Here is a 13,365-nt window from a genome sequence, read left to right on the forward strand (position 1 = left end):
ATGATGATGATGATGATGATGATGATGATGATGATAATAATAATAATAATAATAATAATAATAATAACAATAAACCTCCCTTCAAGGATTCTGCCTCTCCTCCTCCAAAACAGAGATCAAAGAATCATGTTGTGAGGGTTAGTGGAGAACAAAAGTCTTTCATCAACAAAGCATGTAATGTGATATAAAATAATGACAATCATGATGTTCAAAGGAACAGCAGAGAATCACAGAGTAAAACTTCTTTATTGTCCTTTTCAGAGACTGGATGTTTGTTACTTTATTATGTGAGGAGGGGTTAGATTATACACCCTTAGCCAGTTCACAAAGCAACATTTAAGGCAGAATTTCTTCTGCTATAGGAAGTAGGCTTCCATTAAGAAACTTTTTCTTAGTTACCTCAGTTCCTAATTGCATTTCTCTATACTACTTTAAAAGTCTAAATCTCTCCGAAAGCATAATTAAATGTAGGAAGTGGACAGTGGATGGTGAATACTGATCAGGTATGTATGTGTCTGTACAGGGCTTTTATTATACTCTGCTCATGGAAAGTAGGGCTATATTTTCTTCAGTTTTAATCAGTGACTAATGAGGAGAATAAAACATCTGAACAAGCAGAAGATGTAAATTTTGCTGAGAGGAAATAGAAAGAGAACCAATGCTCCTATAAATTTTACTAGGGAACTTTCAGTTATTGGCTTATTGGTAATATTGATTCCAACACCGAAGAATCATAGAAAAAGCCTTTGGAATTAATTTTCAGGAGTTGACAACTCATTAAGCCGATCATTCCTTTTTCTCTTAAATAATTTCTTTGATGAAAATATTCAACCAGCTCCAAGATTTTGGAGAAAGGAAATCATAATTTTGAAAGCAATTACCTGAAACTACTACCACAGGAAAAGAAGACAAAGTGGATGTAGCATATCTTCTTAATCTCTAATCTAATCTTGGTGTCTTTGCACATCATCTTTGAGGTGGGGGAAGTGACGTGAATAGTAGGATCACACAGAAACCCGCATGTGAAAGCTTGTGGTGGCTTTATTTAGATCAAATCCAAACTGGAAACAGTGGAAAGGTGTCTTTGCTTGGGAATGGACAAATAAACTGTGGTGCCCTGTAAGGTGGGATGCTGGTTACAAACCAAGAGGCACAGCCTCTTCCTATACATAGCCACATAGCCCAATCTCAAATGGTCTGTACAAGGTGGAGGAAGCCAGACTCTAGAGCTTATGCATTATGTGATTCATTATATTATATTTTAATATATTGTGCTGCAAAGCAAAACTGCAAGGTCAAAGTGCAGATCAGCAGTTGGCAGAGGATGCAGGTAGGGAGTTTCTTTATGGAAGGAAATAAGGAAATTTGGGGGGAATTAATGAACTGTTCTAGATCCTGATTGTCTTGGCATTTATGCCATGGTGTGTGTTTTCTCACAATTCACAAAATTGTACACTCACATGATTCAATTCTACTGTATGTCAATTATACTTGAATAAAAATATTACTTGGGAAATTCACGATTTTTTTAGTTTTTAACTGATATAGACACACACAAAGTTGTATATGTTAATGGGGCACCATGCAATGTTCACTACAGATTTATATTGTGTAACTTTTGTTGTCATCTGATGGTTAACTCTCCACCCTGACAGACGTTGAAGGTACCTCTCTAACCTTTAAAGTAACTAGCTTGATGGAGAAACCTCTAATAATATATGTTCTCTTTAATTAAAATGTAATATCAAATATTTAGTTATGCTTTTGAATTGTACAACTTTTTTTTTTTCCAATTCCAGGTGGAAGCTATATCCCCGGATACTTCGGAACGTTGCTGAGGTTGACCTGTCCACTTCCATCTTAGGACAGAGGGTCAGCATGCCAATCTGTGCTGGGGCGACCGCCATGCAGCGCATGGCTCATGTGGATGGGGAGCTTGCCACCGTGCGAGGTGGGAAGAGGGGCCCTTGCACGGGACAGAAAAGGACTGACAGTTAGCAGCCCCCTCTCTTCTTGCATGAAGCAAACATCTCCCAGATGTTTTGCACTCAGAAAAACTAAACTCCTTGGTTCTTCCATCAAAATGCCTTTTCTTGAACATCCTGTCCTTCCATGTTGTAGTTATGTGGCTCTGGGCAAGACTCTCTCTCTGTGCCTTGGTTCCTAGACTGTCACATGGGGATAAAAATAGTGCCAGTCTCATTAGGTTACTGTAAGGAATGTGTAAGTACGTGCATGCACAGTAACTGTCACAATTAATGTTGGTTATATTATTGTTATGAATGTCAACGTCTCTGAAAGTGGAGGTCTGAGGAGTGACTCACCCAAGGTCACACCTAGGTAAGTAGTCAGTGACAGAGATGAGATTCAGCCATGTTGCAACCCTATTTCAAATTCCTTCTGCTCCCCTGACCAAAGGGATTTGCACAATGACAGCACAGACCCAGTGATCCATGATTTTCGATCATGCTTCTTTTTTATGAAAAGATTATTTCCAAATGCTTTTTGAGGGAGTGATGTAAAGAAATCTCTTATCATAGCTAATTTATTAACTTTTTAGTTCTCTGGCAACAGTGAATATTTGAAAGCCTATGCAATGACTCCCCAAGTTCTGCTTGAGAATCTCTTTACATACAAGTTGGTAATGAATTCTCCTTGATGCCCGATACTAAGCAGGGCAGGAAATGAAGGCCAAAAGAGCATAAACTAAATCTATTTTAAAGCATTTTAGTTCTAAAAACTAAGGACTTTGTGGATTCACCTTCCTTCTTGAAATGCCTGTCACCATGGTACAGTGAGATTATGTGGGGCACATTAATGCTAGAACCTGACAGCATATTTAAATCTCAGACAACATGTGCAGAAGTGGCCTTGGGACTTGGGACATGTGTTTATGATCACTGGGAAACACAGGCAAGGAGGAGAAAAATAGGAAGCATGGAATGGGTTTATGTCTACTTAAAATTAGAGTAAGATGCCATACACAACAACCAATGAAGCCAAAACAGCCAAATGAACATAAAAAAACCAACACTCAGTGCTCTAAAATTTGTATAAAATGGAAAGCAAATGGCAAATTAAAAAAAATATGTGAATCCAAAATAATTAGTATCTATTCTTTTTCAAGAGTCCTTTATGTTTGAGGAAGAAAATGACCTGTCACTCCCAGAGAATAAAAAGATATATAAATGAACATCAAAAGAATGTTAAAGAGAATGTAAGAAAGAGATATAAAATTTCTAATAAAATTTCTAATAATAATTTCTAATAAAATTTCTAATAAAAAAATGAAAAATACTTGCCTGTAATCCCAGCACTCAGTAGGCTGAGGCAGGAGGATCACTGTGAGTTTGAGACCAGCCTGGGCTACCTAGTGAGTTCCAGATCAATCTCAACTACATAGTGAGACCCTGCCTCAAAAAACAAACAAACAAAAAAAACCAAATGAAAAATACTCTATTTCACTAAGAAGCAAGGAAATATAAATCAAACTATGTACTTTATTATTTTGGGGAAGACACTTCTACAAGGTTCTTCATTTCTATTATTATTAGTAGTAGTATTTATCAGGTATAGAACTCCGGACCTTGTGCTTGCAATGTGGGAGCTGTGCCACTGAGCTAAATCCTCAGCTCCATTTCTGTTATTTTTAATAGGCAAAAAGTTTGAAAATAACAGTCTCACAATTGGAGGTAGGTTTTGCAAAAAAACAAAAAAAAAACCAAAACAAAACAGGAGATCTGAAAATGAAGGTAAAGATTTTAAATGATGTCATATAAAGAGTGGAATGGCATCAAATATGGTTGCAATTTAATATTTTTCAAAAGAATTTACAAAGGATAGTTAGGGCCTAAAATATATTTAAAGATGGAGATGCCTACCCTACTGCAGTTTGCAACTGTTTCTGCATGATGAGATTACTTCTGACTTTATGTCTGATTTTGTTTTGTATTTAAGAAATGATTTTTGGATCATGTTGTAAGAAAGAAAGAATGAGTGAGTTGGAGTGAGTGAATGAGAGAAGGATCTTTGGCCAATGATGTCCAGCAGTTGATTGACAAACACCCCAGTTCTCTTTGCCCAGGGTAAATAAAGCCTTTGCTAACACCTTCACCCAGGGGACTGAGTCTCAGGAGTCCACAGAAGTTACCTGCCATTGGTGCGCTCTTTTTTATTGGCTGCTTCTCCTACTTTTCCCTTGTTTCAACTCACTTTGGGATCATTTCTGGGATCACACTACTTGCACTCACATCTTTCTGTCACTGTTGGCTTCTAGAGGAATTAAAGTCAAGATAATAGCTAACTGAAGGCCACAAAACAAATTTAAGTTACTATAGAATACTCATATTCAGAAGAGATACTTAACTTTCTGAAACTAAGATTTTCATGGAGTTAAGAAGCGATTAACTGATTCGTACTCTATCATTCCCAGAAAGAACGTGGGAATCTTTCCAAGTAAATCTGAACCTTGGAAATATTGTGAAATGTATGAAAGTTATTAGGGAGGGGTTTTATGGGTCACCCTCTTAATTATCCGGCCCCTCAATTTTCTAGTGTCCAGAGATGTCATTCCTAACAAGGAAGAGAAGTGGGAGCTGGTTGAGTGACCAATCACTCTGGTGAAAATGTCTGCATTGGCACGGTCAATGGGATTAAGTGAGGGCCATTTGAATCCATAAGGAGTGAAATGGCCTGTGGCTCCAGAACTTTCTGGGTGTTTCCGCAGCACCATTGCCTTGTATTCCCAGTGGCCTCACAAGACTTCTTCATAACATCCAGCTGTAAGGGCCCTTTTACCTTTCCTTTCATCACTGTGGGGGCAGGCACAATCCCAGAAGGAACTGGGCCCAGGGACAGAACCATACTCTTTTACTGGTTCATAGTTGTTTAGTAACCAATGGAGTTAGTCATACTCTGTTATTTTTAAAGTGACCATGAATAGAAAGTTATCAGATAAAGTACAGCCAGGTGGCCAGTTAATTTAAGTTTTAGATACACAGGAAATCATCTGTCGTGTGTCCTGTATATTTACTAAGAATCCTACAGAAATAAGAGCTTTCACATTCACGGATTCTTATGGAGATTCATAAAATAAATGCTAGAAAAGCTTGTGAAACAGGGAACACTGTTTATTTTCCCCTCAGAGACCAAAGTCTCCCAATCTGTCTCTTCCCACACATAAAAACTCACTTTCAGAAGTACATTCCATTTACACCTTAGTGGGAATGAACATTACTCTTTTTCTTTGCTAAAAATGGTTTGTCTTAAGTTTTTATGCAGGGACCTCAAAAAATGCCCTAGAGGTTGGGCTTTTAAGGTTAATAACCAAAGAGGGATGGAGTTAAGAGGACAAGAATACAGGTTCAGTGGTGGAAAATGCACTAAATCTCAGACCGTGCACTCTATCCAGTCCATCCCGAGACTGCCTGCTGTATCCCAAAGGGGGCAGCCACATCTTAGCTGGAGCTGCTCCCTTGAGAAGAGAGGGTGTGGGGTTGCCAAATCTTAAATATTTTAAGAGAAGCCAGAAATCTTGACTTTTATGTACAAGCTCCTGCTTTTTATATGTTGGCAAATAAATCAAAATTCTCTAAAATGCTATTTGGGGCAACAATGTATGGGCCAAAGCAAATACCTTTGTGGGCTACAACTGTCCCCTGGGCTGTTCAGCTGGGACATCTGATTTATGTGGAAATTCACCACTAACTAGCTTCGCTTCTTGTGGCAGGTCATTTTCACTCTCTAGGATTACACTTCCTCACTGATAAAGTGAGCTGCTTAAGCAAGGCCAGGGGTTTACACAGCAGGTCCTGAGGGACAGGGGTTGTTCCGAGGCATCTTAGGGGACTTAGTTCTGTCACTGAGTAGGCAGCTCAATGTTGGGGCTTAGAAGAAACTTCTTGAAAGAAATAGTTCTGCTGCTAAGATGAAAACAAAGAAAAAAAATTCACCATGACAAAAACTCCAAAAATAAAACCAGTAGCTTCTCAAAGAGAGTGCATAATCTTTAGGCCCTATCCCTTGTGGTTTTTCTTTTCTAATAAATAATTTTTCCCCATTAAAAAAAATCAAGTATAAAAAGAGAGACAACTCAAAGTACAGAGCTGCCTGTCCTTATTTTTCTGAAATTCCATCTTGCACTATGTTTTATGACACTTGCGAGGTTTAAGTGGGGATTGAGACTTTGATTTTAATTTCTCATACTACATCCTTGGATTTTTAGGGGAGGAAGCAGATACATATCTATCTATCTATCTATCTATCTATCTATCTATCTATCTATATATATATTGTATGTTGCTGAGCATATAAATAGATATTTAATATATAATACAAAACTGTGAAAAATAATGATAGCCAACTCTTATTGAGGAATTAACATGTTAGGCAATTTGAATCTATTACCTCATCTATTCCTCACTACTGTATTAAAATATGTGCCCCCAGAGCACTACGAATCGTTCTTCCACTCCTACAGATTTGGAAACTGGGGAGGCTAATTACCTTGCTCATGCTTGTCACTCATTTAGGCAACTGTCTATAATATCCTGGTGAATGATTGATATTTTATTTTTTGGTACCGGGGATTGAACTCGGGCCCTTGGCTTGCGAGACAGGCTGCAGAACCACTGAGCCAAAACCCCAGCCACTGATATTTTAAAATATTAACTGCAGCAAGAATACTAAGACAAGCCCTGAGCAATAGGCCTGAAATATTAACTGGAAACATAGTATGCATTTCGTTTTATCTTTTTCACCTTGAGAAGATGGAATATTAATAGAAAATGCCACTCTTCAGGAAAGGTAAGCCTCTGCAAAAACTGGAAGCATATGTGAAGGGTCTTGAATTATAAACAAAAATTAAAATTCTTAATATTTTTGAGGCAACAAAATAACTAGAGAACATTGCATGAGAATTATTATGAATTATGTATGAAATAAAAGATTTGTTGCATTAAATATTTAATTAACGTTTTATTTTTTTATATTTTATTATTTTTTTCAGCTTTAATTAAATTTATTGGTACATTTTAGGGATACAGTACAGTTACATTCATTGTTGGGATCTTGTACCTCTACATGACAAGTCTTGGTTCTCATTTTTTCCCCTTGTCCCTGCCCTCCCTTCACCCCCTAGTCCCCTCCCCATCTACAACCACTTTATTTCCATCTTTTCATTATCTAACATTTTTTTCTTTTCCCTTTTTACCCTTCCCCTACCTGTCCCACCTTCCCTACACCTTTAGCTCCTTTCTTCCCATTTCTAAATGTCAGTAATCTTATTAGGATCTTCTGTATTATTGCAGATTATTCACACCAGAGAAACTATTTGGTATTTACACATGTGATTAACATTTTAATAATTGGTAATTGTTATAAAGTTTAACCAGTCTTAGAAGTGCCTGTTAGTAACATTCATTTGAGGCTAGTAGATTATTTTTAGCTATTGAATTTTAAAGTTTTGTCCTTCATATTTTTAGGGGAAGAATAATATTTAACATCTGGAAGGAAATAGGACTAATAATAATTATAAAGCCTAGCAGCATTTAAAGTAGGTGTGCTATTAGGTTCAATTTCAGTTTTGCAAGATTAGTAGAGCATCTCTGATTTCTCAAAGAGCCAATTAATAAGATGCTTTCTATACCGCAGTGTTTCCAAACATCACCATGGGAATCTCTCTGGTTTTATGCACAGTGGCTATAATTAAAATTTTATTTCATATTCCATGGAGCTATATGAAGTCTTTTTTATTTTTTCCTCCTTTAAAACATGGGGAAAGCAAGAAAAGAAAAAAAAATTCACATCCTTGTGTTTCTGACTTGTTATGTGGACAAGTGCCACACGAGGGAGTGCTGGGACCTCATATAAAGAAAAATTAAAACCCACTTAATGCGTTCCAGGAATGCTCAGCATATTAGCAAATTCTTATTAAACTGTCAAAAAAAGTTTTAAAAGAAATTCCAGCCCCTGGATGCAATTAGAGGCTACCACACAGGATTTGATGGGCCATAAAACCATTAAATCTAAACACTTTCTTTCTGAGGCTAAAAGGCCGGAACATTCCAAAGTGAAGTTTTGGGACCCAGCTATGAGTTGACCACCTATTGAGGTGCAGGTGGAAGAGGCTGTAGAGCGACACAAAGAGCCATACAGATCCCAAAGAACTGAATTAAGGCGGAGGTGAGAGCTTTAGTGGTTGAATTTTCTGGATTTTCTGAGATTAAGTGATCAACCTTAACATTGAGTGAAAAACCATTCAACAGGAAAAATTGTCATTTCCTTTGCTGCAAACTCAAAGGATGTATTTGTGAAAAGTTTATTGATTTATATATTTATGTGTTGTCCTAGGTGACCGAGTAGATATAAATTTCAGCATACCTACTCAGAAAATATGCCCGTTATTCTCAATTTTACCTAATCCAGGGAAAATACTGGACTTGCTTTAAAGGAAAGCTTTACTCTTTATGAAGTGGAGTGCCTTTTTGCACCAGGTGTGATATGTGGACTTTTCATCTCTGTCATCACTCCTCACTATGACCTGCAAGGTGACTCCCAGTGGCATTTGACAGGGACAGAGAAGGAAAGCCTGGAGCAAGGTCTAATGCCATTCGATGGTGAAGGTGGGGCTCGATCCTAGGGCTGCTTCCCTCTGAAGTCTGACCTGTTTGTCTTTTCCAATATTTTGTCTGTTTTTACTAAGAAACAAAGCTATACAGGAACAGAGGAGAAAAGAATCCCTAAAGTTCTGCTCAAATTACAGTAACAAAACATTTACAAAGAAGCATCTTTGTGTCATTGTAGTTTAAAAAAAAAAACCAAACCTCAAAATTAAATATCCCACCAAAGTCAGTCTGCATTTTCCACACTTATTTCAACCTATTTCATGTTTAGGACCTTCTTTTCCAACAGTCAAAAGTAGTGGTGGGACACACATTACATGTACATATTCACATGCATGTTAAAAGATTATGGGCCATATGTGTGCTCACTGTACCATATTATATACAGATGCTGCTTGGCTTAATAGTAGGGTTATGGCCTAATAAACTCATTGGAAGTTGAAAAATATCATTATGTTCAAAATACACTTAATACACCTAACCTACAGAACATGATGGCGTAGCCAGTAGTGCACTGTAGAGCATGGGTTGTTCAAACTCACGGTTCCACGGTTAGCTGGGAGCTAGAGCTCAGTGGGGCCACTTGACATTGTGAGACAGTATCAGATGGCATATTATTAGTCTGGGAAAAGTGAAAAATTCAAAATTTGAAGTCTAGTTCTCACTGAATGAAGATGACTTTTGTGTTATCAAAAGGAATAAACCACAAGTTAAACTATTATAATTTGGGTACCATCCATATCTATGGAGTACATAGCTCAGCTTTAAAACTGTTCATAAAAGTTAAATTTTCACTTTCGTGAAGATGGAATCAAGATGGAAATCACTTGCAATGAGATCAAATTTATTAACCAAAAATCATGTTAAAAAGTAGAATCTAGGGCTGGGGATTTGACTCAGTGGTTCAGCCACCTTCCTTGTAAATGCAAGGACCCGAGTGTGATCCCCAGTACAAAAAAGAAAAAAAAAAAAAGAATCTAACTGTGTTGAAGACCAACATCAAGGGGTATGGAATCAAGGATTTTGAAGCTACTGGTTAGCTCTCCTAAGAACACGAGTCTGCTTCTTCTCTGAATTCTTAGTATGCCTGAGGATATTGAGGTGTGACAGTGAGAATTAAATGTGTGTCCGAACACTGATGTTATTAGACCATAGGAGGCTGAATGAAGCTGCCAGGTGCAAACTTGATCCTCTCAAGACCGTCATTAAAAGGCATCTCACTGTGGTGAGGTTTCCTTGCCATCTGCCACTTATGCCAGAACCTGACAACTCAATCGGATGACTCAATAATAGCCTGAGAATCATAGCCATAGAGCTAATGTTTCATCCCATTGCGCACTGTTGCCCCAGGGATCAAGTGGAAACGAGATGAGGAGGTCTAAGATGTCACTGGGACTAATCATTCCTTGCAAATATTTCCATGCAGTAAAAAAGGAGTCTAGTGGTGTGGTGGCAGTGTGATCACTCAAGATAATACTGCTCCAGATTCAGACAATGGAACAGCGTGAAAGTACTGGAAAGAGTAGGTCCGCTTTCCTGACCCTTCTTAAAAGTGTTTAAATTGTTTAAATTCCCTAACTTGTAAATTAAGATTTGTTTGCCCACTTCCAAGTATTTCAAGCATAACTGCAGTAGAAGAAGTTTTATTCTGAGATCACAGACTTCAGAACTTTGTTTTTCCATGTAATCTCTCTTTATCATAATTTTACACATCCACACGATGATATTGTGTCTCTAGCAAACCTGTAGAGGACAGGTCCTGTGTGATGAAGGTTGATACGTGCGATGGAAGTTATGCAAACACTTCAGTATGTCAGGCCTTGAGTTTAGAACCACACAACCGCTTGATACTTTGTCACTGCATATTTTCCCCATTACAAAATGACTTCCTGTGCAGATGACAAAATTCGTTTTCTCAACAAAATTATTTTGAGAGCAGCTGTTTTGGTGACTAAGTTTTGCAGAAGCTTTTTAATCAAATGCACCTTACAAAAATAAAAACCTTAGGCCTTTTGAGCAAATTACCCCTTTCTCATGCCGCTTTTTTCCCTTTCCCTTTAAAAACATAATTTTGGAAACTCAATTCTCCTTTCCCATAAAACAGAGCAAATTTCAAAGGAATAATTTGAAGCCAAACTAGCACATTGCTTAATTGTTCTGCTTCAGCCTGGATACATAATTTGTCCCACATGAATTAATGTTCCAAGTAATAGGTATTTATTCCCATTGATAAATGATTTTTCTCCTCTGTTGTCATTGGTGATTGTGACACTGTGTATGGATATCATTCTAAAATAATTTATAACCTTTCCCTGTCATGACTTACATGATGAGCTTTAGTTTTACCTGATGACTCAACATCCTTTTGTAAAACTGTTGGACGTGACATTAAACATTTGGAAGTTGTTTTGTAATTGGTAAATTGTGCCTTTCCAGCTTTGAGTAACCTCTTTATTTTTCCTCGTCCTCCACCATTTCATTTTATATTTTTTATTTATTTTTCCTTAAAATCTGAAATTTAGGCAGCTGAGCAAACTGTGAATGGTCAAACTTGTACAATACACCTGATGATGATTAAATGTCCTTAGAGGTTGTCACTCTAATGCAGTCTAATTCTTTGACTTTAAAACTAGTAAGACATCAACACATGAGCAAATGTGGCTGGGGAATCTGTGCCCTTCTCTGGAAGGGAAGGAACAGGGAAGAAAGAGTTATTGACACAGCTGGAAAGTGACAAGCCACATGACAGCCATTGCCCACCCTCCTGCTACCCCCCGCCGGTCAGTTTCTCCCTCTCATTTCTCTGGATTCCTATCTTTGGAAGACTCTCACATATATCTTATTAACTTAGATAGTTCTTCTGAGAGGAAATATCTAGCTCACTGCTTCCAGATTATGGTCTAAGTGTCAACAGCCTAAGTATTAGGACCTTTTAAGACATGTTGACTGTCAGCTCCTATTGCAGACAAAATGGGTCAGAATCTGAATTTTGCCAGCATATCTGTTTGATTCCTATGTGCGGCAAAGCTTGAGAATAACTGGACAGAGCCCGGTACGAAAGTTCCGGATGGTTTCCAGTGAAAGGCATAGCTGAAAATGTCAAGCAGAAAGCATGGGGCTCATTACCTTCTGAAGACCCTCTAAGGTTTTCTGAAAGCCTGCTGATTTCAGGAGCACCGCATGAAATGAGAAGGAAGTGAGTAGCAGACTCTAAATAAATGTCAGGCAGAAATGCGTTCAGAAAAATTTTCAATTGTAGATTTCAGATGGACAGGTTTAGTGCACAGGCCCCTAAAATTTAAGTATGTAAAGGGTTTCCTATTATCATGCCTCCATACCCAGATTACCTGAGTCAGGAAGAAAAGTATTCATCATGGAGCTGGGGATTTAGCTCAGCAGCATAGCGCCTGCCTGGCAAGGGCAAGGTCCTGAGTTGTTCCATGAATTTAAATCACTGTATGTTGGAGTGCAGCATTTGTAGCTGCCTCAGAGGTAGCTGCGTTCCTAACTGATATGAGCTGATGTCAACTGTAGTTGTCAGTCAATCATGGGTTCCATAGGGTAGGAAATGTAGCTCACCTTTTATTGAATGGAGGTCCAGGGAGGCAGACCCACTCTTACCTTATGCAACGTTACTACAGACATTTGTGGTACTTCCCTACCCTAGTGCATGCGGTTTAACTTTTAAAAAGAAGTTTTATTGTAGATAGGTGTCTGAGGATAGCTTTCCTTTCGTAAAACTGAAAATATTAGTGTTTTCCATTAGCCCAGAGCCCATTTTGGGGGACAGGAGATGGGTAGTGGTGGTGATGAGTAATATTCCTATTACATATTTCCATATTGCCATGCTTGTTATATCCCAAATGGAAGAGTAGTGAAACAAAACACACGTAATGAGGACCTTTCAATTCATTTCCAGGTATTATTGGTTGTTGGCTGGGTTGTTTAAATATTGACAGCTCTTTACATTTACTCTCCAGTTGCTTTGGTGGAAATCCTTGAACCGGGCAGAGTGGCGGCAGGTGGGAGTCCTGAGCTATATTCTTCTTCCTGAATTACTTGCTGTCATCTTGTCCTGGACTCTCCACTCTCCGTAGAAATGTGTGGACTCAGAATCTAGACACAAGCTCTTATAGGCGGCTCCTTGTTTTGGAGAAGAGGATTCTTTTCTCCTTTAAGAGAATTCTCCTTAAAGGTAGTGGACACAGGACACTATATTTACCAGGGGAAAGAGAAAGTAGTTAATCAAACATCACTGAGGACTTTCCATTCTACCTTATAAACGCTTGCATTGATTTACATTTCCATGCAGAAGATACAAGAGTGTTCTTGTGTCCATACCCTGGGCAACTGTTCTTATCATTTGTGGTTTTGATGAATCATTCTGCATTTAATCTTAGCCAAAAGGCCAAGAAGGGATTGATGAGACTCATTGTAACAAGTGGGAGGAATTATCATACTGTGATTTTAATTTGTTTTTCTCTGATGACTAGAGATGTTGAGGTTTTTTTTTTTTAAAGTATCCTTATGCCATTTATACCTTTTTCTTTCGAGAAATGTCTGTTCAGATCCTTTGTCCATTTACTTTCAGTGTTTCCTTGCTACAGAGTTGTTTGAGTTCCTTGTATATTTCGAATGTTAGCCCCTTATCGCATATATGGCATGCAAATTTGTCTTCTTGTGCAAGTTCTTTCTTTGCTTTGTTAATTGTTTCCTTTGCTGTTTGAAATGTTTTACTTTGATG

The 13,365-nt window shown here is 38.0% G+C and overlaps 1 protein-coding gene across 1 annotated transcript in view; it reads left to right on the forward strand.

Moving 5' to 3' along the window:
• The window catches only part of Hao1 (hydroxyacid oxidase 1), a 53,711-nt gene that overhangs the window by 4,042 nt on the left and 36,304 nt on the right, over positions 1–13,365 (forward strand). The window contains exon 2 of the mRNA XM_010638004.1: positions 1,800–1,951. Coding sequence (XP_010636306.1) covers positions 1,800–1,951 — 152 coding nt within the window. The remainder of the gene's footprint in view (positions 1–1,799; positions 1,952–13,365) is intronic.

The sequence above is a fragment of the Fukomys damarensis genome, unplaced genomic scaffold, assembly GCF_012274545.1.
Source record: "Fukomys damarensis isolate Sample0158 unplaced genomic scaffold, DMR_v1.0_HiC HiC_scaffold_7, whole genome shotgun sequence".
NCBI lineage: Eukaryota > Metazoa > Chordata > Mammalia > Rodentia > Bathyergidae > Fukomys > Fukomys damarensis.